The sequence below is a fragment of the Chiloscyllium plagiosum genome, unplaced genomic scaffold, assembly GCF_037043375.1.
Source record: "Chiloscyllium plagiosum isolate Xiang-an unplaced genomic scaffold, Cpla_swu_hap1 HiC_scaffold_5, whole genome shotgun sequence".
NCBI classification, from domain to species: domain Eukaryota; kingdom Metazoa; phylum Chordata; class Chondrichthyes; order Orectolobiformes; family Hemiscylliidae; genus Chiloscyllium; species Chiloscyllium plagiosum.
In genome coordinates, this window is record NW_028270143.1 from 115390554 (window position 1) to 115412370 (window position 21817).

The window sequence follows — 21817 nt, forward strand, 5'->3', positions numbered from 1 at the left end:
TAAAGAATTCCAAAGATTCACCACCCTGAGTAAAGAAATACCTCCTCATCTCAGAACTAAATGGCCTATGTCTTATTCACAGACTGTGTCCTCGGTTCTCGACTCTCCAACCAGGCAAAACATCATTGCTGCATCGACTCCATTAAGCCCTGTAAGTATTTGTGCACTTAAATGAAATCACGTCTCATTCTTCTAAAGTCAAAATAGATCTGTACACAACCTTGTGAAAGGATTCTGCTAGCTCAAGTTGAATCAATCCTGTTTCCATGTTCTTCACATTAAATTATAATTTAAATTAATAAAATAAACAAAAAAGTCATTCTTCATCCTTCAACCATTTCAAACAAATAATTTCTATTTCACTAAGTATAGGGTAGAGCAGTCATCATCCTTCAAAATAGAATATAGTCAGTTAGAACATAGAACATAGAACATAGAAGAATACAGTGCAGTATAGGCCCTTCGGCCCTCGATGTTGCGCCGATCCAAGCCCACCTAACCTACACTAGCCCACTATCCTCCATATGCCTATCCAATGCCCGCTTAAATGCCCATAATGAGGGAGAGTCCACCACTGCTACTGGCAGGGCATTCCATGAACTCACGACTCGCTGAGTAAAGAACCTACCCCTAACATCTGTCCTATACCTACCACCCCTTAATTTAAAGCTATGCCCCCTCGTAATAGCTGACTCCATACGTGGAAAAAGATTCTCACTGTCGACCCTGTCTAAACCCCTAATCATCTTGTACACCTCTCTCAAGTCACCCCTAAACCTTCTTTTCTCCAATGAAAACAACCCCAAGTGCCTCAGCCTTTCCTCATACGATCTTTCTACCATACCAGGCAACATCCTGGTAAACCTCCTCTGCACCCGTTCCAGTGCCTCCACATCCTTCCTATAGTATGGCGACCAAAACTGCACACAATACTCCAGATGCGGCCGCACCAGAGTCTTATACAACTGCACCATGACCTCAGTACTCCGGAACTCAATTCCTCTACTAATAAAAGCCAGTACGCCATATGCCTTCTTCACCGCACTATTTACCTGGGTGGCAACTTTCAAAGATTTGTGTACATGGACACCAAGATCCCTCTGCTCATCCACACTACCAAGTATCCGACCGTTAGCCCAGTACCCCATCTTTTTATTACTCTTACCAAAGTGAATCACCTCACACTTAGCTACATTGAACTCCATTTGCCACCTTTCTGCCCAGTTCTGCAGCTTATCTATATCCCACTGTAACCTGCCACATCCTTCCTCACTGTCTACAACTCCTCCGACTTGCGTATCATCCGCAAACTTGCTCACCCAACCTTCTAACCCCTCCTCCAGGGTATATATAAAAATGACAAACAGCAATGGTCCCAAAACAGATCCTTGCGGAACACCGCTAGTGATGGCACTCCAAGATGACAAGTTCCTCTCTAACGCAATAGTTGTGTTCTTATGCAACCCCATGTTGCAGAAAAATTGCACTTTAGAAACAGAGCATTACAGCCAACATACATTTTAAAAGTTCACGCTGTAGAAATAGCATCCCCAATTTATCAATCACATTACAGTAAATTTTTGTTGATGAAATGCATATTATAACAGAACAACCTGTCTGAAAATGTCAAAAGCAAGGCAAGTCATGCATTAAAGAGAATAGAGAAAAAGAGGTGGCGATGGGATTTTTCAACTACAACCCATGTGGTTCTTTTTATTTTATCCAATATATCCACTTAATCATAGAGCCATAGAGATGTACAGCATGGAAACAGACCCTTCGGTCCAGCCCGTCCATGCCGACCAGATATCCCAACCCAATCTAGTCCCACCTGCTAGCACCCGGCCCACATCCCTCCAAACCCTTCCTATTCATATACCTATCCAAATGCCTCTTAAATTTTACAATTGTACCAGCCTCCACCACTTCCTCTGGTCAGCAAAATACTCAAATTGGAGAAGGATATGAAAACAGTCCCTTCAGTTATGCTGAAATAAATATGGCTCATAATAATACAAATGCAAACTTTTACTGCACCATCTCACTATGAATTTCCATAGGCTTGCTTCAGTGACATTGAAAAATGTGATAACTCTAAATTTGAAGACAACTTGATATTGTGTAAATAGGCACTCTAAGAAATCTATTTAGTCTGTCAAAGCTTATTAACCTGAACTTCTGACCTATAAAAAGCATTGGAGAAGATCAAACTGTCAGTGTTACAAGACAAATTTGACTGAACAGTGCAAGGATATGCTGTAACATAATGTATCTCTCGGTTTGTGATGGGTTTTCTTTCTCCCCCGGCCCCCGATTACATCATCACTCCAGGAAAACAAACTAAAAGATGGTCACATGTTACTGTCAAGTAAAAGGAAACACATACTCATGTGTGGACTAGCAGGCAAGCTGTTTCCAATGCTGCATAATTCCCAAGCATCCAAAATGAGAGGAAGTTTGAACAATTATTACATTCCAATTTTCACCTTCAATGGCACAGCCAAGATTAAGTGACAAAAAAGGTCAAGGCTGAAACCCACAGAAACACATCCTGCCACTGATTCCATCTAACTGAAATGCCAAGCAACCTCTGCTATTAGCAAGTTCCTTACCTGGACTGCAATGTAAAGACCTGGGACATTAAAGGATTCGAACATGATCTCTGCAAGGTACTCTCGATTTTCTGGTGTATTGAGTGGTGGTTCTGTCTGCATCAAAAGAGTGCAGAAGTTTTATATGTAAATTAAATATTTCCATTGAAAGAAAATTCCATTGCCTTCACCCTCTTAATGTTGAAATATAGCATCTCTTCAAAGTCTGAATTAGCTCCAGATTTATTTCATTCTCTTTTGATGACTCCACATTTAGTCCTTCATCCATTTATATTTTTAACTTCATTATGTTCTCTGACCTCAGATAGAATTCACATTTCTTCCACTGCTGAAAGTGCCTCTTTCTTTCTCAGATAAATCACTTATTTTTTCTACAAATGATATTTCCAACTTTGTCTTAGATTTGAACATTTCTCCCATATTTGGGAAGGCATTTCTGGCACACTTCTTGCACTTATAAACAGGAAAATAAAAGCCAAAGCACCAAGAAGCTCCTCTGAATTTTCCTTTCATTCCTTCTAAACCTCAAAGATGTTCCCTACAGTCTCTTGCCTGTTTACTGCTCTACTTGTGAAATTAAAGACCAACTGATTCTTTTACAAAGCTTCAAAATTGAAGTTTCTTAATTTCTTTTCCTTTTTCTTCTCTTAAAAACTTAAGGACTTAACTGAAAACATGCATTTATATTGCATCTTTAACATCTAAAGGAGCTTCACCGAGTGTTATCAATATTTAACATTCTTGTTCATCAAAAGAAACTATAGTGTTGGCCAAATGACCAGAAGATGCTACCAAGGTTGTAGTCACAAGGGAGGTAGTTGATGCACTGGGTTGATTAAAAAAAAAAGATCTGTACTCAACACTGATAAGCTACCTGAATAGTTTCAGATGCATCTAAGGATATTAAAGGCATAATTACAGAGGACTGGAAAACTGCAGCCTTAAAAGCAGGTAAAGAACATGCCCAGCTGGCCAATGAGTTTAACCTCAGTCAGGGAAAGCTTTTGGAGAAATAATCTGGTACAATAATAGCAACAACTTGGATAAGTTTGCATTAATTGAGGAAAGTCACATGGCTTTAAGGCAAAATATAATTTTAATAATTTGATTGTTTTTGTTTTGTTACATTAACAAAGGAGATTTATGATGGTAGTGTGATTGATGTGGTATACATGGAATTTTAAGAAGGTATTTAATAAAGGTACAGAGTTTACAGAGGAAATTCCAGGCTTTAGGGCCAAGGCTGCTGATGGCATTGCCACCAATAGTAGAACAATGAAAACTAGAGGTGAATAAGAGGCAAGATTTGGTAGAAAGTAGAAAGCAAGAAATGTTATATGCAAATTAAATCACTCACTCCAAATTTATCTGGCATTACCACCTTAACTTCTGAATGGACCTGGGCTTTTTCATTTGACTACATAATTTTTTTTAAAAAGCCTTCACTGGGACTAAAGCAGAAAATGCTGAAAATATAAAACAGATTTGGAAATACAAAGTTCAGCGCAACATTTCAGGTACAACTCTTCTTTCATAACCAATGATTTCTTTGAAGATATTTACTAATCTGCTTTGCAAGTCAAGCAGCTTCATTTTAGATTTCCAGCATCTGCAGGCTTTGCTTTTCTCTATTTCCTAACCGACAACTAACTGTACTATCAGGTAAGTTTCAAAGTTACAGACAAGATAGTATCGGTTTCCTTTTGTATTGCTCTTATTGTTTAAAAATTATCAACACTGGAGTTAAATGAAAAGCATGCAACATTCTTGAACTTTATATCTGATCTGTGTGGTGATAAGAGCTCTCATAATTTAAAGGGTTAAGTGCAAGTTGCTGGCAGCTAGACAAGTAGGCCAATTTGGCACAGGGAATAAAGAGGATTTCCCTGAAACATATTTCAAGTGAATGACTTTCTGGTCATACAAATATTTTGAATGTCTGATATGGAATAAAATCACTATGTCAATTTCAATCACAAGAACTATAGGTTCTTGCAATTATACTGGTAATATCTAGCAAAAGGTTACAAATAGATTCATCATAATTCTGTTTGAAATACAAAGTGTACCAGTTATGTATACATTCTTTTCTTTCTGAAAGCAAAAACATCTATAAGGTCTTTCCAGGCACAAATTTCTATTCTACATTCTAGCATGTAAATAGAGAAACTGACTTTGCAAATCCTCATTCCTGCTAAAGTACAACTTCTCAGCAACAATATCAGTCCATTGTTAAATCTGAAAGAGAGATATATATCATACAAGCAGAAACACAACAACCAAATTATTATCACCAATGGTAATATATATTTCACTGTCAAATATTAGCATATACATCTTTTACTGCCAAGTCACATAATTACTACCTTGTACATTTATATGTTTCCATTGGTTGTAATATTTTCAATTATCGTTTTGTTTTTATTTAATTCCTTACCTCTCTCATGCTATACATACAAACCAATTCTCTGACCTCTCACCCTGTCACATTCTCTAACCCACACAATAGTCAATTCCCTAATTACTAGGAACACAAAAATTACCAAGTAAAAATAATTACCGGTTCACATCATTATTGTCCGCTATGCATTTGAGCCAAACCAATTTTCAAAACTGTCAAGACATTTCACACCAATTATAATACTTAATGGGAAAACTGCATTCTGTATAAACTTTAGCTGCAAACTATCTCAAACTCAAATAAAAGCATTCTCTGGAAACTGAAATTAAATAAATTATTACCAGCACTTCCAGGAATCAAGGTTAATTATAATGCTTATTTTATGCTCTTCAAAATTTACTCAAAGTTTGGCAAACCTCATAAGAAAGCACACACAGAGGATTTTGGAACACTGGTCTGGTGACATTTTTAGTCAATTTTTTCCATCCCTTTCTTTAAGCCAATTCTTCCTTGCATACAGTTCTAAGTACCTTTTCTTCATGTGCTGAGTCCAGTAATACCTGTCAGCAGACCAATCACAAAAGGCTATTACAAATTCAGCCCCTTCATGTCTTTGTCAGGGGTTGGTCCAATCTGTGGCGAGAGCTGATGAACAGGGTTTAGTAGATATGGCCATTAATCAAGTAAATAGGGTGGGGATATAGAATGGTAGGACAGACTCAAGATGCTGAGCGATATTCATTTATTCTGACCTTTCTATAAGGATAGTTTACAGCACACGCCAGGGGGCGAGATCATATAAATTTGAGGTACTACATTTCCACCACTGGTTAGAATTGTGATCACAATGTGATAAATTTACATAAGTGGCTTATAAATGTTGGGCTATAGATTTTGTATTATAAATAAAATCTACATAGAATGGGGCAAATACAAAACATGTGTGCCGATGTAAAATTACTAAGATATTAGAAATATTTTGTATGCTTCTGGTCTACTGCAATTTATTTCTTTTTAATTAATTCACAGGATGGGGGCATCAGTGGCCAGGCCAGCATTTATTGCTCATTCCTAATTCAGATTGCACCAACATAGATGTGATCAGATAATAGTATGTGAAGTGCAAGTACTAGCTGGAATACTGTTTTGATAAAAATTATGTAGAATATACATGAGCACAGGCAACTTCAAATAAACAGAATCATTATGAATGCCAAGTAATACAATGTTACAACCATTAAAAAGTGATGATCTTCAGGTTCTGCTCGGAGATACTTGAATATCACATGTTCCATAAATCTCTCCATTAGATCCCAGTCTTCAACTATACCATGCCGAATAGGCCACTAGAAATAGAAACAAAACTCCAATGTCAGCTATAGATGTGTCACCTTTTATATATATACCTAGTTCTTCAGCAGCATTTCCCATATCATTTGTAAATCTTATGGCTTACTGAGAACATAAATAAAAAAAATCCATTGATGCATAGAATGAAATAGGGAAGGGAAGATTCCAAAGGTCATATCATCTGATGAGCTGAACGTATTCCAGCACTTACACCTTTTAACTGCAAGCACCTAGTACTTAAAAAGGAAATTCACATCTTTTAGAACCATCAAAATACTCTTTTTATTCAGGAATTCTGAACTCTACTAACAAAGGGAATAGACACCACAAATGAAATCAGAGACAATGCAAGGCATAGGATATTCACCCAGTTAATTCAGATAAATTCTTCTGCTAAGCTATATTAATCAGCATTAATGCAGAGGACAATAGGTGGAAGCCTAGGTATTTAAAGGAAACTGCGACTAATTGTTCCCTCAAGGGTGTAAAGAACTCTGCACATCATTGGATTTAAAATTTAAATGGAGCTGGAGAGTGGACATGCAAATTGAGGGAATTGCATTACTTTAAGAATGTAAAAGATAGAAATAGAGAACATACTCTATCAGCAACAAATTGTGGTATGGTGGAAGAACAGGTAATTAATACTGGCAATATAGTTAGAACAGAGGAAGAATTCAAACACAAAAGGCAATTTTAGTAAACATGCAGAATAGAGAAGGATAGGATATTTTGGTAAGATGAATACAAGCATACATACAAATTCAGAACAAGAGTAGGCCACTCAGCTCATTGAACCTGCTCCATCATTCAATAAGAGTATGGATGATCTGATTACTCCACAACCATCCCACCCCCAATAATCTTTCATGCCATTACTTATCAAGAACCTAACTCCAGCTTAAAACATTCAAGAGCTCCTTTTCCACCAGCTTTTCAGGAGGAAAATTCCAGACACTTGCAACCCTCTGAGGAAAAAGAACGTTCTCACCTATCTGTCTTAAATGGATGACCCTTTAGTTTATAAAGGGTGATCCCTAATTCCAGATTCTAGACAAGGATTTCCACATACATGGTGTCAACATCCGTCAGAGTTTTATATGTTGCAATCACGTCACCCCTTATTCTAAACATCATTAGGTATAAGATGAGCCTGTCCAACACTCAATTTACATATTAGTCCAGTAACCTTTTTTAATCAAATGCCCTTGTACTAAATGCATTCTCACTTGCTTTCCTAATTACATGCAAGACCTTATTAATTTATACACAAGGACACCCAGATCTCACTTCCTCTCCTGTAGCACCTCTGGTAAGCTATTCCTGGAGAGCGACAACACTGACTTCAACCAATAATTTGAAAAATTGCTCAGGTAAGGCATGAATACAAAAAAAAACACACGAAGGACCCGATACCCAACATGAGCAAAACTAATGTAGTATACAAAATACCATGCAAGGACTGCACAAAACACTATATAGGACAAACAGGAAGACAGCTAACAATCCGCATACATGAACATCAACTAGCCACGAAACGACACGACCAGCTATCCTTAGTAGCCACACACACAGACAACAAGCAACATGAATTCGACTGGGACAACACTACTATCATAGGGCAAGCCAGACAGAGAACAGCCAGGGAATTCCTAGAGGCATGGCATTCTTCCACAAACTCCATCAACAAACACATCGACCTGGACCCAATATACCAACCACTACAGTGGACAGCTGAAACTGACAACCGGAAGCGGCAGGGACAGACCACTATAAACACCGGAGGAAACATCAAAGAAGCGCTTCGCAGGAGGCTCCCAAGCACTGATGATGTCGCCTAGCCAGGGGACGAAACGTTTGCAACAAAAACTTCCAGCTCGGCGAACAGAACCACAACAACATGTCCTACTACAAAGGAAATCTGTCATCCTTACCTGGTGTGGCCTTCATGTGACTCCAGACCCATATCAATAAGATTGACAACAAAAACAGAAATTGTTGAAAAGCCTCAGCATGTCTGGCAGCACTTGTGGAGAGAAATCAGAGTTAACATGTTGGGTCGCGTGACTCTGCCAGACCTGCTGAGTTTTTCAAGAATTTCTGCTTTTGTTTCTGATTTACTGCATCCACAGTTCTTCTTGGTTTTTATTCAATAAGGTTGACCCTCACCTCCCCTTTGAAATAGCCTAACAAGCCATTCAGGTTTCTCAACCACTGGAAAATATCTCAAAAAATGAATGAGACCAGGCGCACCACCTAGTGCCAAGTAAGACACTGGAAATAACATTGGAAAACTCAGTCTTGTTGACCCTGCAAAGTCCTCATTACCAACAAGTGCCAAGTGCCAAAATTGGAAGAGTGGTCCCACAGGCTAGTTAACTATCAGCCTGACATCATCATACTCACAGAATTATACATTGCACTTGATGACAATACCATCATCATTCCTGGATATGTGATGTCCCATTGGCAGGACAGAAACCAGAAATGCTGGTGACACTGTGATATACAATTGGAAGGGAGTTGCCTTGCAAGTCCTCAATATTGACTCCAGATCCCATGAAGTCACATGGTATCAGTTCAAACATGATCAAGGAAACATTCTGCCGATGTCCACATACCAGCTCCCCCTCAGCTAATAAATAAATACTCTGTTGAACACCACCTGGAGGAAACACAGAAGCTGGCAAGAATACAGAATGTATTTTGGTGGGGGATTTCAATATCACCACCAAAAGTGGCCACCACTACTGACCAAGTTGGTCGAGACCTAAAGAACACAATTGCTCAATACGGATCTGCGGCAAGTAGCAAGTGAACCAATAAGGAAGAACATACTTGACCTCATCCTCACCAATCTGCTTGCTGCAGATGCATCTGCATCAGTGCAAGTGACAATTACACAGTCCTGTGGGAACAAAGTCCTGACTTCATATTGAGGATATCCTCCACCATGTTGAATGGCACAATCATTATACAAATTGGGAGTTATTTCCAAAATTCGGCTTCTATGAAGTTGAAGGTGTGTACTGTACTTTTAAGAGAGAGTGAATGCTATTTTGCACTGAGAACTTATACACACCTATCATATGATTAGATGGCAGTCATAGAGTGTACTGGAAAATTGAAAATATGTAACATTTGTCTGTGAAATGGATATCTGAGTGGATTGCTGTTTTCACAACAATTCAAATTTAATCAATCAGCTTAAATTAGGCCCCAGGATACTAAAAGCCAATAAAGTTTATATTTATGGTTTTGCCAAAATCGAACAAATGAGACTATCCGATGCTGGTGGTATAAAGAAGCAAGCATTTTAAAAGTTAGACAGAAAGTAAGCTGCCATTGAGAGTAAACTGCCATCAAGGGAGACTGCCATTCTAACCACTCTCTACCAAAGGTACCTTGTTCATATGAAATAACATTGCAATAAAAGACAGAAGACGACCCAGAAAAATCTTCTTCCAGAGGAAGACAGACACTGATAATGACAGCTGTTGTCTGGTTTTGAAATTAAGTTTATGTAATGTTAATATGTTATTGGAATAGTATGTTATTATAGAGTTGAAGGCAGATAATAAGCAGTTATAGATAGCTTACTCCTGTTTCTAATTCATATGTTCTTAAGAGAAAGGGAGCTTAGATTTGTAAATAGTTGTTATTTAATGTTCAGTTTAAGAGTTAAGGAATAAATTGATATTATTTTTCTTCAAATCGTGGAATTTGGGAGTTCTCTGTCACTCATACTTTAACAGATTATGAGGTGAGGTGAGCCTTTCTGGGTATTTGGTTTAATTAGCAGATGGGTTCACTGATGTGTTGTAACAGTTTTGCAGGCCATTAGCATCAGTGGAACTGTACTCCAATACATTCCAGAACATCATAGCCTGACTTATGTCCCAAGCATACATGCAAAAAGGCATGCCAGGAATAGCACCACACAAAGCTAAAAATGAGGTGTCAAACTGGTGAAGCTACAAAACAGGACCATTTGTATAGGTGAAAGTGAGTACTGCTGATGCTGGAGATTAGAGTCAAAAGTGTGATGCTGGAAAAGCACAGCAGTCAGGCAGCATTCGAAGAGCAGAAAAATCAACATTTTGGGCAAAATCCCTTAATCAGGAATGAGGCTGCGAGCCTCTGGGGTGGAGAGATAAATGGGAGAGAGGTGGGGCCGGGGGAAGGTAGCTGAGAGTGCTATAGGTGGTTGCCAGTGGGGGTAAAGGTAATAGGTCAGAGGGAAGGGTGGTGCAGATAGGTGGGAAGGAAGATGGACAGATGGGACAGGTTATGAGGATGTTACTGAGCTAGAAGTTTGGAACGGGGGTAAGGTGGAAGAAGGGGAAATGAGGAAACTGGTGAAATTCACATAGATGCCATGCGGTTGGAGGGTCCCAAGGTGGAAGATGAGGTGATCTTCCTCCAGGCAACAGGTGGTTAGGGAACGGCAATGGAGGAGGCCGTTGGCAGAATGGGAAGAGGAGTTGAAGTGCTCGGCCACAGGGCGGTGGGATTAGTTGGTGCGGGTGTCCTGGACATATTCTCTGAAGGGCTGTGCAAATAGATATCCTGTCTTCCCAATGTAGAGCAGACTGCATCAAGAGCAACGGATACAGTAAATGACATGCGTGGAAGTGCAGGTGAAACTTTGATGGATGTGGAAGGCTTCTTTGGGGCCCTTGGACGGAGGTGAGGGGGGAGGTATGGATGCAGGTTTTGCAATTCCTGCAGTGGCAGGGGAAGGTAGGTTGGTGGGGAGTGTAGACCTGATGAGGTAGTGGCGGAGGGAACAGTCTTATACTGAAAGCGGATAGGGGTGGGGAGGGAAATATATCTCTGGTGGTGGGGTCCGTTTGTAGGTGGCGGAAATAGTGGAGGATGATGTGATGTATACAGAGGTTGGTGGGGTGGAAGGTGAGGAGCGGGGGGTTCTGTCCTTGTTGCGGTTGGAGGGGTGGGCTTCAAGGTCAGAGGTGAGGGAAGTGGATGAGATGCACTGGAGTGCATCATCAACTACATGGGAGGGGAAATTACGATCTTTAAAGAAGGAGGTCATCTGGTATGATCTGTGGTGGAACTGATCCTCCTGGGGGCAGATGCGGCAGAGGTGGAGGAATTGGGAATAAGGGATAGCATTTTTGCAGGAAGCAGGGTGGGAGGAAGTGTAATCCAGGTAGCTGTGGGAGTCGGTGGGATTGTAGAAAGTGTCAGTGTTGAATCGGTCACTGTTGATGGAGATGGAGAGGTCCAGGAACGGGAGAGAGATGTCAGATATAGTCCAGGTGAATTTAAGGTCGGGGTGGAATGTGTTGAAGTTGATGAACTGTTCAACCTCATTATGGGAACACGAGGTGGCATCAATGCAGTCATCAATGCAGCGGAGGAAAAGGTGGGGAGTGGTGCCGGTGTAACTACAGAAGATAGACTGTTCCACGTAGCCGTCAAAGAAACAGGCAAAGCTGGGGCCCAGGCAGGTGCCCATGGCTACCCCTTTCGTCTGAAGGAAGTGGGAGGATTCGAAGGAGAAATTGTTGAGGATGTGGACCAGTTTAGCCAAACGAATAAGAGTGTCAGTGGAAGGTACTGGTAGGACATCGGGAGAGGAGAAAAGGAGGGCTTAGAGGCCCTGGTCATGGCAGATGGAGGTTTATAGGGACTGCATGTCCATGGTGAAGCTGAGGCATTGTGGGCTAGGGAAACGGAAGTCTTGGTAGAGGTGGAGGGCATGGGTGGTGTCTCGAATCTATTTGGGGAGTTCCTGGACTGGGGAGATAGGACAGTACCAAGGTATGTGGTGATGAATTCGGTGGGGCAGGAGCAGGCTGAGACGATAAGACGGCCGAGGTAGTCAGGCTTGTGGATCTTGGATAGGAGGAAGAACCGGATGGTGCAGGGTTCCCAAACTATAAGGTTGGAATTTGTGGGTGGGAGATCCCCTGAGGTGATGAGGTTGTGTAAGGTCTGGAAGATAATGGTTTGGTGATGGGAGATGAGGTCGTGGTTGAGGGAGCAAGAGGAGGAGGTATCTTCAAGTTGGCACCTGGTTTCAATGGTGTAGACGCCAGTGCACCAAACTACCACTGTATCCCCCTTGTCTGCTAATTTGATGGTGAGATTGAGGTTGGAGCAAAGAGAGTGGAGGGCTGCATGTTGTGAGGGTGAGAGGTTGGAGTAGGTGAGGGTGGTGGACAGGTTGAGGCGGTCAATGTCTCAGCAACAGTTGGAAATAAAGAGTTCGAAGGTGGGTAACAGACCTGGGGTGTCCAGGTGGATGGGGAGTGTTGTAGCCGCGTGAAGGGGTCCTCGGAAGGTGAGCAGGAGTCTTGATTGAAAAAGTAATCTCAGAAGCAGAGGCAGTGGAAGAAGAGTCTGACAACACAACGCATTTGAATTTGTTGATCTGTGAACAGAGGGGGATGAAGGTAAGGCCTTTGCTGAGGATTGATCATTTGTACTCAGTGAGGGGGAGGTCTGGGAGGATGATGAAAACTTGGCAGGGCTGGGAGCTAGGACCTGGTATAGTGCTGGAGCTGAGAGTGGGGACAGAGACTGTAACTGGAGTGGGCATGGTAGTGGAGGGACTGGTGGGCACCTCATTAACGGAATTGATGCTCATCCCAGGCTCTGGGGGGCAGAGGTGGTGACAGTGGGATCTGCGGGGGCATATTGGCAGTGTTCAGGTGAGTGGCGTCGGTCGGGGCGGAAGTGGTTGCAACAACAGCAGCTGCGGGGATGGAACGCGTGGCATCAGTGATGATGTAGGGGTCAGAAGTGGCGAAATACATGGTATAAGTGATGTAGTTGGGGGTAGAAGTGGCTGCGATAGTGACCACAAAGGGAACGTGTGGTGTGGGTGATGTCAGAGGGGGCGGAAGTGGCTGCGGCGGCAGCAACAGAGGAGGCGTAGAGTTCCAGTTAGGCCTTGCATTGATCTCAGCGGCAGCGGATCTTATAGCGGTCACGGTGGCGGTTGTCTGGCTGATGTTTGTGGCTGCTGTAGTCTGGCCAGTGGTCACGGAGGCAGCATGATCAGCCGTGGCTGTGGGCTGTCAGGCGGCGGGGACAGAGGTGACATCATTGCTTGTCGCGGTGATGATGGCTGGCACGGTCTCCTGACTGATGGCGGCCGAGCAGTTCCAGATGCCGGGGAAGCTTCTGGAATGTTCGAGGAATGCCGACTATTGAGGTGGGTATATGAAAGTTTTTGTACTTACAGTTTTTGATGTTTGAAATGGTGTAGAAAAACTGTTTGTTAAGTGTATGAATCCTTCTGAGGATATAATACAGGAGGGGTCTTTTGCAGTTCTGGAAGAGTGTAGCCCTCAGTTGAGGCAGGGCTGACTGTAGAGAGGTAAGGTGGCAGCGGGTGGCTGCGAGTGTGGAGTGGAGGATCCGAAAGGAGAACCGTTGCTGAAGGTTTTGAATTTGTAGTCTGTACTAATTGTCCTGTTCAGGTCCAAATTGTATTGGTCTGAATGTGGTTCAGAGTCCATGTCGGAACTATTTGTATGCCAAACAGCATAAGCTACAAATAACAGAGCTAAGAGATTCCATAACCAACAAATCAAATCTAAGCTCTGTAGTTCTGCTACATCCAATTGTGAAATATGGTGAATAATTAAATAAATCACTAGTTGAGAAGGCTCCACAAATAATCTCAAACACAAAGATGGGGGAGCCCAACACATCAGTGCAAAAGTAAATGTTAAAGCATTTGTAACGATTTTTACCTAGGAGTGCTGAATGGATGATTCATCTCAGCTACTCTAGAGTTCCCGAGCACCATAGATGACAGCCTTCAGCCAACTTTATTCATTCCAATTTTGGTTCAGTTAGTGCCAATCAACTTCTGCTCTTATTACTTGGATGAAACAGCTGAATTCCAGAGGTGAATCAAGAGTGACTGCAATTGATATCAAGTCTTCACCCTTAACAAGTAAGGCAAAACTATCACCCAGCAATAATTTTCTCAATGTCACCCAGATAGGGTTCTACGAACACATAATATACAGTCAAGAAACAAGAGTAGGCCACTTCGCCCTTTAAGCCTGTTCTACCATTCAATAAGATTATACCTGATCTGATTTTCAACTCTATATTCATGTATATCCCCAATAATCTTCCATCAATGACCTAGCTACCTCGCTGTTAAGAATGTTTAAAGGTTCTGAATCCATTACCTTTTAGGGAAACGTATTCCAAAGACACTCAACCCTCGGACAGGTTTTCTCCTCATCCCTGTTTTAAATGTTCAACCCCTTATTTTCAAACTAAGATTCATATTTCTACATTGTCCCACAAGAAGAAACATGCTTCAACATCCAATCAGTCAAGTTCCCTCAGGAACTTGTGTGTTCCAATTAAGTCATTTCTGATACTTCTAAACTCCAGAGGATACAGGCCTAGTCTAGCCTCACCTCATAAGGCAGTCCACATATTCCAGGCATTCACTTTGTAAATCTTCTCTGAATTGATTCCAATGCATTAACATCCTTAGAGTCATAGAGTCATAGAGCATGGAAACAGACCCTTCGATCCAACCCGTCCATGTCGACCAGATATCCCAACCCAATCTAGTCCCACCTGCCAGCACCCAGCCCATATCCCTCCAAACCCTTCCTATTCATATACCCATCCAAATGCCTCTTAAATATTGCAATTGTACAGCCTCCACCACATCCTCTGGCAGCTCATTCCATACACATACCACCCTCTGTGTGAAAAAGTTGCCCCTTAGGTTTGTTTTCTATCTTTCCCCTCTCACCTTAAACCTATGCCCTCTAGTTCTGGACTCCCCAACCCCAGGGAAAAAACTTTGCCTATTTTACCCTATCCATGCCCCTCATCATTTTGTAAATCACTATCAGGTCACCCCTCAGCCTCCGACGCTCCAGGGAAAACAGCCCCAGTCTGTTTAGCCTCTCCCTATAGCTCAAATCCTCCAACCCTGGCAACATCCTTGTAAATTTTTTCTGATCCCTTTCAAGTTTCACAACATCTTTCCCATACGAAAGAGACCAGAACTGCACGCAATATTCCAACAGTGGCCTAACCAATGTCCTGTACAGCCGCAACATGACCTCCCAACTACTGTACTCAATACTCTGACCAATAAAGGAAAGCATACCAAACGCCGTCTTCACTATCCTAACTACCTGCCTCTCCACTTTCAAGGAGCTATGAACCTGCACTCCAAGGTCTCTTTGTTCAGCAACACTCCCTAGGACCTTACCATTAAGTGTATAAGTCCTGCTAAGACTTGCATAAGTACATTGACCAGTACTATACACAATATTCCTGATGTGGTCTCACCATTTATAATTGAACATACACTCCTTACTTTTATATTCAATGTCCCTTGCAATAAACTGTAACATTCTATTAGCTGTCCTGATTTCTTGCTGTATCTGCATTCCAACCTTTTGTAATTCATACACCAGGATATCCAGGTGACTCTGCATGTCAGTGCTCTGCAACCTCTCGTCATTTAAATAATGCATTTCTTTTTTATGCTTTCTGTCATGATGGACAATTTCACACTCTTCTACGTTATACTCCATTTGCTAGACCATAGCCCATTCCCTTAATGTATCCTTTGTAGGCTATACAACTTGTTTTCCTACTTACCTTTGTATCATCAGGTAATTTAGCCACCATACATACAATCCCTTCTTCCAAGTCATTTATATACATTTTAAAGAATTGAGGCCCCAGAACTCACTCTTGTTGTATACCATCTATGACATTCTGCCAGCCTGAAAAAGAAGCATTTATTCCTATTCTGCTTCCTGTTAGCAAGCCAATCTTCTATCCATGTCAATATGTTACCCCTTACACCATAGGTTTTCTGCCAGGATCATTTAGTCTGCAGTCTGGAGGTTCTGCCAGGATCACTAAGCTTCTGGCATCATTCCTGACTTTGTCCGAACATAGGCTGTATCTGATTGAATGTGGCATCAAGATGCCCGACCAAAACTGTAATCAATGAAACCAGGGGTGAAAACCCTCTGTTGGTTGCAATCATACCAAGCACATAAGAGTATTATTGAGGTTTTTGGAAGTCAGTTATCTCAGCACCAAGAAATCACTACAGGCCTTCGTTAGGGCAGTGTCTTAATTGCCCAGAGGGCAGGATAAAGTGTTGACTGCAGATGCTGGAGAGTCAGAGTCGCAAATTGTGGCACTGGAAAAACACAGCAGGTCAGGAGGCATCTGAGGAGCAGGACAGTTGACATTTCCGGCATAAGCCCTTCATCAGGAATGGGAGGGGGAAGGGTGCTGAGAGATAAATAGGAGTGTGGGGATGGAGCTGGGAGGAAGGTAGCTGGGAAAGCGATAGGTAAATGCAGGTGAGGGTGTGATTGTTACAAGTCGATGGGGAGTCTGAAACAGATAGGCGGGAAGGAGGACAGGCAGCTAGGACAGGTCAAGACGGCGGTGCCAAGTTGGAGGGTTGGATCTGAGATGGGGTGGGGAGGAGAGATTCGGAAACTAGTGAAGTCAATGTTTATGCTATGTACTTTAAGGGTCCCAAGGCAGAAGATAAGGCGTTATTCTCCCAGTAGTTCGGTAGCGGAGGAGGCCCAGGACTTGCATATCCTTGATGGAGTGGAAGTGAGAGTTGAAGTAGTGGGATTGTATGGTGCGTGTGTCCCAGAGATGTTCCCTGAAATGCTCCATGAGTTGGCATCATCTCTGCCCAATGTAGAGGCGACCACATCAAGAGCAATGGAAACAGTAGATGAGGTAGGTGGATGTACAGGGAAATTTCTGCCTAATGTGAAAAGATCCTTTGGGGCCTTGAGCAGAGGTGAGGGGGGAGGCATGGGTGCAGGTTTTACGCCTCTTGCAGCAGCAAGGGAAGGTGCCAAGTGTGGGGGGTTGGTTGGTGGGGAGGGGGGGGGGGGGGGGCGTGGACCTAGTGAGGGAATCACGGGAGGCAAATATGGTGGGGAGGTAAATATGTCTCTGGTGGTGGGGTCTGATTGTAGGTGGCAGAAATGGTGGAGAATAATGCGCTGTATCTGGATATTAGTCGGGTGGAAGGTGAGGACCAGTGGGGTTCTATACTTGTTGCAGTTGGAGGGGTGGACAAGGGAGTAGAGGAGATGCGCTGAAAGGCATTGTTGATTACATGGGAGGGGGAATTGTGGTCCTTTAAATAGGAAGCCATCTGGGATGTCCTGGAGTGGAATTGCTCCCCTGGGAGCAGATATGGCAGAGGCAGAGGAATTGGGAGTAAGGGATCACATCCTTACAGGAGGTGGGATGGGAGGTGGTGTAGTCCAAGTAGCTGTGGGAGTCAGTGAGTTTGAAATTGATGTCCGTGTTAAGTAGGTTGCCGGAGATGGAGATGGAGGGGTCCAGGAAGGGGAGGGAGGTGTCCGAGATGGTCCAGGTGAACTTAAGTCAGAGTGGAAGATGTCAGTAAATTTGATGAACTGTTCAACCTCCTCGTGGGAACATGAGGTGGTGCTGATACAGTCATCTCAGGAGCAAGAGGTGGGAGATGGTGCTGGTGTAACTCCGGAAGATGGACTATTTTATGTATCCTATGAAGAGGCAGGCACAGCTGGTGCTCGTGTGAATGCCCATGGCTATCCCTTTGGTATGAAGGAATTGGAAGGATTCGAAGGACATGTTATTGCCAAGAGGGCAATCAAACGTGAGCCATATTGCTGTGTGTCTGCAGCCACATGTAAGTGACCAGACCAGGTAAGGATGACAGCCTCTCTCTCCCTAAAGGATCAGCAGTGAATCAGCTGGGCTCTGCCGACAATGGATTTATAGCCACCATTAGACTCTTAATTCCAGATTTTTATTGAATTCAAATTCCACCACGTGCCATGGCAAGATCTGAGCCCAGAACTCCAGAACACTAACCAGGTTCCTGGACCAACAGTACAGTGATAACACTACTAGACTATCAACTCTCTCTTTGGGACTCATTGCTGCAGAAGGCTCTGAAGGCTGAGTCATTAAGTATTTATGACATGTTTTCAATCAGTAAGGACATCAAAGGTTACTGGGAGCAGAAGAATGAGGTTGAGAAACACATTAGCCATCATCAAATAATGCAATAGACTCAATGAGCTGAATGGCCTAATTCTGTTATAATCTAATCTTCCAACCTTTTGCTCACTCATTGAACCTGTCTATATCCTCCCATGGACTTCGTGTCATCCTCAACACTTGCTTTCTCACGTACTTAGGGCATTCGTTCCTCATCTAAGTCATTAACATACGATGGAAATACTTGTGGACCCAGCAATGATCCCCGGGGCACTTCACTAGTAAAGGGCTGCTAGCCTGAAATACCCCCCTTATTCCAACTAGAAGAAAGTGAGGACTGCAGATGCTGGAGGTCAGAGTTGACAGTGTGTTGCTGGGAAAGCACAGCAGGTTAGGCAGCATCCGACACTTCAACTCCCCCTCTCACTCCGTCAAGGAGTGTACTGCAAGGGTCAGTGTTGGGTCCACTGCTTTTCATCATTTTTATAAACAACCTGGATGAGAACATAGAAGGGTGGGTTAGTAAATTTGCAGACGACACTAAGGTCGATGGAGTTGTGGATAGTGATGAAGGATGTTGTAGGTTACAGAGCGACATAGATAAGCTGCACAGCTGGGCTGAGAGGTGGCAAATGGAGTTTAATGCGGACAAGTGTGAGGTGATTCACTTTGGTCGGAGTAACCGGAATGCAAAGTACCGGGCTAATGGTAAGATTCTTGGTAGTGTAGATGAGCAGAGAGATCTCGGTGTCCAGGTACACAGATCCTTGAAAGTTGCCACCCAGGTTGACAGGATTGTTAAGATGTCATACAGTGTTTTCACTTTTATTAATAGAGAGATCGAGTTCCGGAACCATGAGGTTATGCTACAGCTGTACAAAACTCTGGTGCGGCCACAGTTGGAGTATTGTGTACAGTTCTGGTCACCACATTATAAGAAGGATGTGGAAGCTTTGGAAAGGGTGCAGAGGAGATTTACTAGCATGTTGCCTGGTATGGAGGAAAGGTCTTACGAGGAAAGGCTGAGGGACCTGAGGCTGTTTTCATTGGAGAGAAGAAGGTTGAGAGGTGACTTAATAGAGACATATAAGATGATCAGAGGGTTAGATAGGGTGGACAGGGAGAGCCTTTTTCCAAGTATGGTGATGGCAAGCACGAAGGGGCATAGCGTTAAATTGAGGGGTGGTAGATCTAGGACAGATGTCAGAGGTAGTTTCTTTACTCAGAGAGTAGTAAGGGTATGGAATACTTTGCCTGCAACAGTACTTAATTCGCCAACTTTAAGTGCATTTAAGTCGTCATTGGACAGGCATATGGGTGTACATGGAATAGTGTAGGTTAGATGGGCTTCAGATTGGTATGACAGGTCGGCGCAAAATCGAGGGCCGAAGGGCCTGTACTGCGCTGTAATGTTCTATGTTCTATGTTAAGAACATGCAGATCCTGGGCCTCCTCCACCACCAAATCGTTACCACCCAACGCCTGGAGGATGAACGCCTCATATTCCGCCTTGGAACCCTGCAACCACACGGGATCAATGTGGATTTCAACAGCTTCCTCATTCCCCACCCCCCACATTATCTCAATCCCAAGCCTCCAACTTGGCACCACCCTCCTGACCTGTCCATGACTCACCCCTCTGACCTATCACCTTCATCCACCTACCTCTTTCTCAGCTATCTTCCCCCAACCCCACCGTCCTCCCTTCTATCTCTCAACCCCCGGCCCACAAGCCTCATTCTTTATGAAGGGCTTATGCCTGAAACATCGATTCTCCTGCTCCTTGGATGCTGCCTGACCTGCTGTGCTTTCTCAGCACTACACTCTCAACCCTTATTCCAACGCCCTGTCTTCTAATAGTATATCACTTCCAACACCACCAGGGGTCCAAACATTTCAGACCACTGCTACACAATTGTGAAAATTGCCCACTGTTCTATCCCCTGCCCTCATTTTGGGAACTCTGACCACAATGCCATGTTCTTCTCTTGAATTACAGGCAAAAGCTCAAGCAGAAGACCCCCTCGCAGATATAGGTCCAGTGCTGGTCGGAGGAGGCAGACGATCAATTCCGGTGCTGTCTGGAATCAGCTGATTGGACCATGTTCAAACAGTCTGCAGGTACCTTAGACGAGTGTGCCACCACCGTCACAGACTTTATCAGCAAGTGTGTGGAGGACTGCGTACCGAGGAAGTCAATCGGGGTGTTCCCCAACAGGAAACCCTGGATGAATCAGTACATACAGAACCTGCTAAAAGCCAGGCATGAGGCCTTCAGGTCAGGAGACCCAATTAAATATATGGAATCCAAGTATGACCTTTGTAGAGCCATTAAGACAGCCAAGGACCAATACCGATCCAAACGAGAGACTCAGACAGACACCCAGCAACTATGGCAAGGACTGAATGACATCACAGGTTCTAAAAGAGACAGTGCAAGATAGCAGATGATGACATATCCCTCCCAGATCATCTCAATGCCTTCTATGCTCGCTTTGAGCAGAATTTTGGCAGAGAGGTAACACCTATTCCAACAAGCCCTGACAACCTATCCCAACAGTCACTTCATCAAAGGTCGGATCAGTTTTCCATTGTGTGAATTCAAGGAAAGTGATGGGACCAGACAGAATACCAGGCCATGCACTCAGAGCATGCAATAGATCAACTGGCAGAGATCTTCTCGGACATCTTCAGCCTCTCCCTGCAGCAGGCTACTGTCTCTGCCTGTTTCGAGAGGGCCAACATCAACCCTGTGCCTAAGAAGGCTCAGGCAGCATGTCTCAATGACTCCCACTCAGTGGCCTTAACTTTGGTGGTCATGAAGTGCTTTGAAAGGCTGGTCATGGCATTAATCAACTCCAGCCTCCTCACTACTCTTGGCCCACTCCAATTTGCCTATCGGACCAACAGATCCATATCAGTTGCCATATCACTTGCCGTTCACTCCTCCCTAGGACATCTTAACACCAAGAACATCTATGTAAGAATCCTACTCATTGACTACAGCTCAGCCTTCAACACTATTATCCCCTCGAGACTGATTACTAAACTTAGTGATCTCAGACTAAGCCCCACTCTCTGCAACTGGGTCCTCAGTTTCCTGACCCACAGGCCACAATCAGTGAAGATTGGGGACAATATTTTATCCTTATACCTACACATTAACAGCACAGAGGTGGAACAAGTGGAGAGTGTCAAGCTCCTGGGAGTGGTCATCCACAACAAGCTTTCTTGGATTCTTCACGTGGACGCACTGGTTACAAAGGACCAACAATGTCTCTTCTTCCTCAGACAGCTGAGAAAATTTGAAATGATGGCAAATACCCTTGCTAACTTTAATATGTGCGCCATCGAGAGCATTCTGTCTAGATGTATCACTACCTGGTATGGCACTGTACCATTCAAGATCGGAGACAGTTACAGAGAGTCGTGAGCTCAGCCC

The 21817-nt window shown here is 43.3% G+C and overlaps 1 protein-coding gene and 1 long non-coding RNA gene across 8 annotated transcripts in view; one reads left to right on the forward strand and one right to left on the reverse strand.

The window, feature by feature from the left end:
• LOC148150012 (uncharacterized) overlaps window positions 1-2754 on the forward strand; it is a 141663-nt gene extending 138909 nt beyond the window's left edge. For both annotated transcript variants that reach the window (XR_015757274.1, XR_015757275.1), the window contains 2 exons: window positions 83-151; window positions 2332-2754. This is a non-coding gene — a long non-coding RNA (uncharacterized LOC148150012). The remainder of the gene's footprint in view (window positions 1-82; window positions 152-2331) is intronic.
• LOC122550120 (actin-related protein 3B) overlaps window positions 1-21817 on the reverse strand; it is a 182743-nt gene that overhangs the window by 104384 nt on the left and 56542 nt on the right. For 5 of the 6 annotated variants that reach the window (XR_006311742.2, XM_043690731.2, XM_087987571.1 and 2 more), the window contains 2 exons: window positions 6249-6359; window positions 2613-2708 (listed from right to left, as the gene is read on the reverse strand). Coding sequence is in view for 5 of the 6 variants with exons in the window: in XM_043690731.2 (XP_043546666.1) it covers window positions 2613-2708; window positions 6249-6359 (207 nt within the window). In the remaining variant the exon portion in view is untranslated. The remainder of the gene's footprint in view (window positions 1-2612; window positions 2709-6248; window positions 6360-21817) is intronic. The other variant, XM_043690732.2, reaches the window with a different exon arrangement.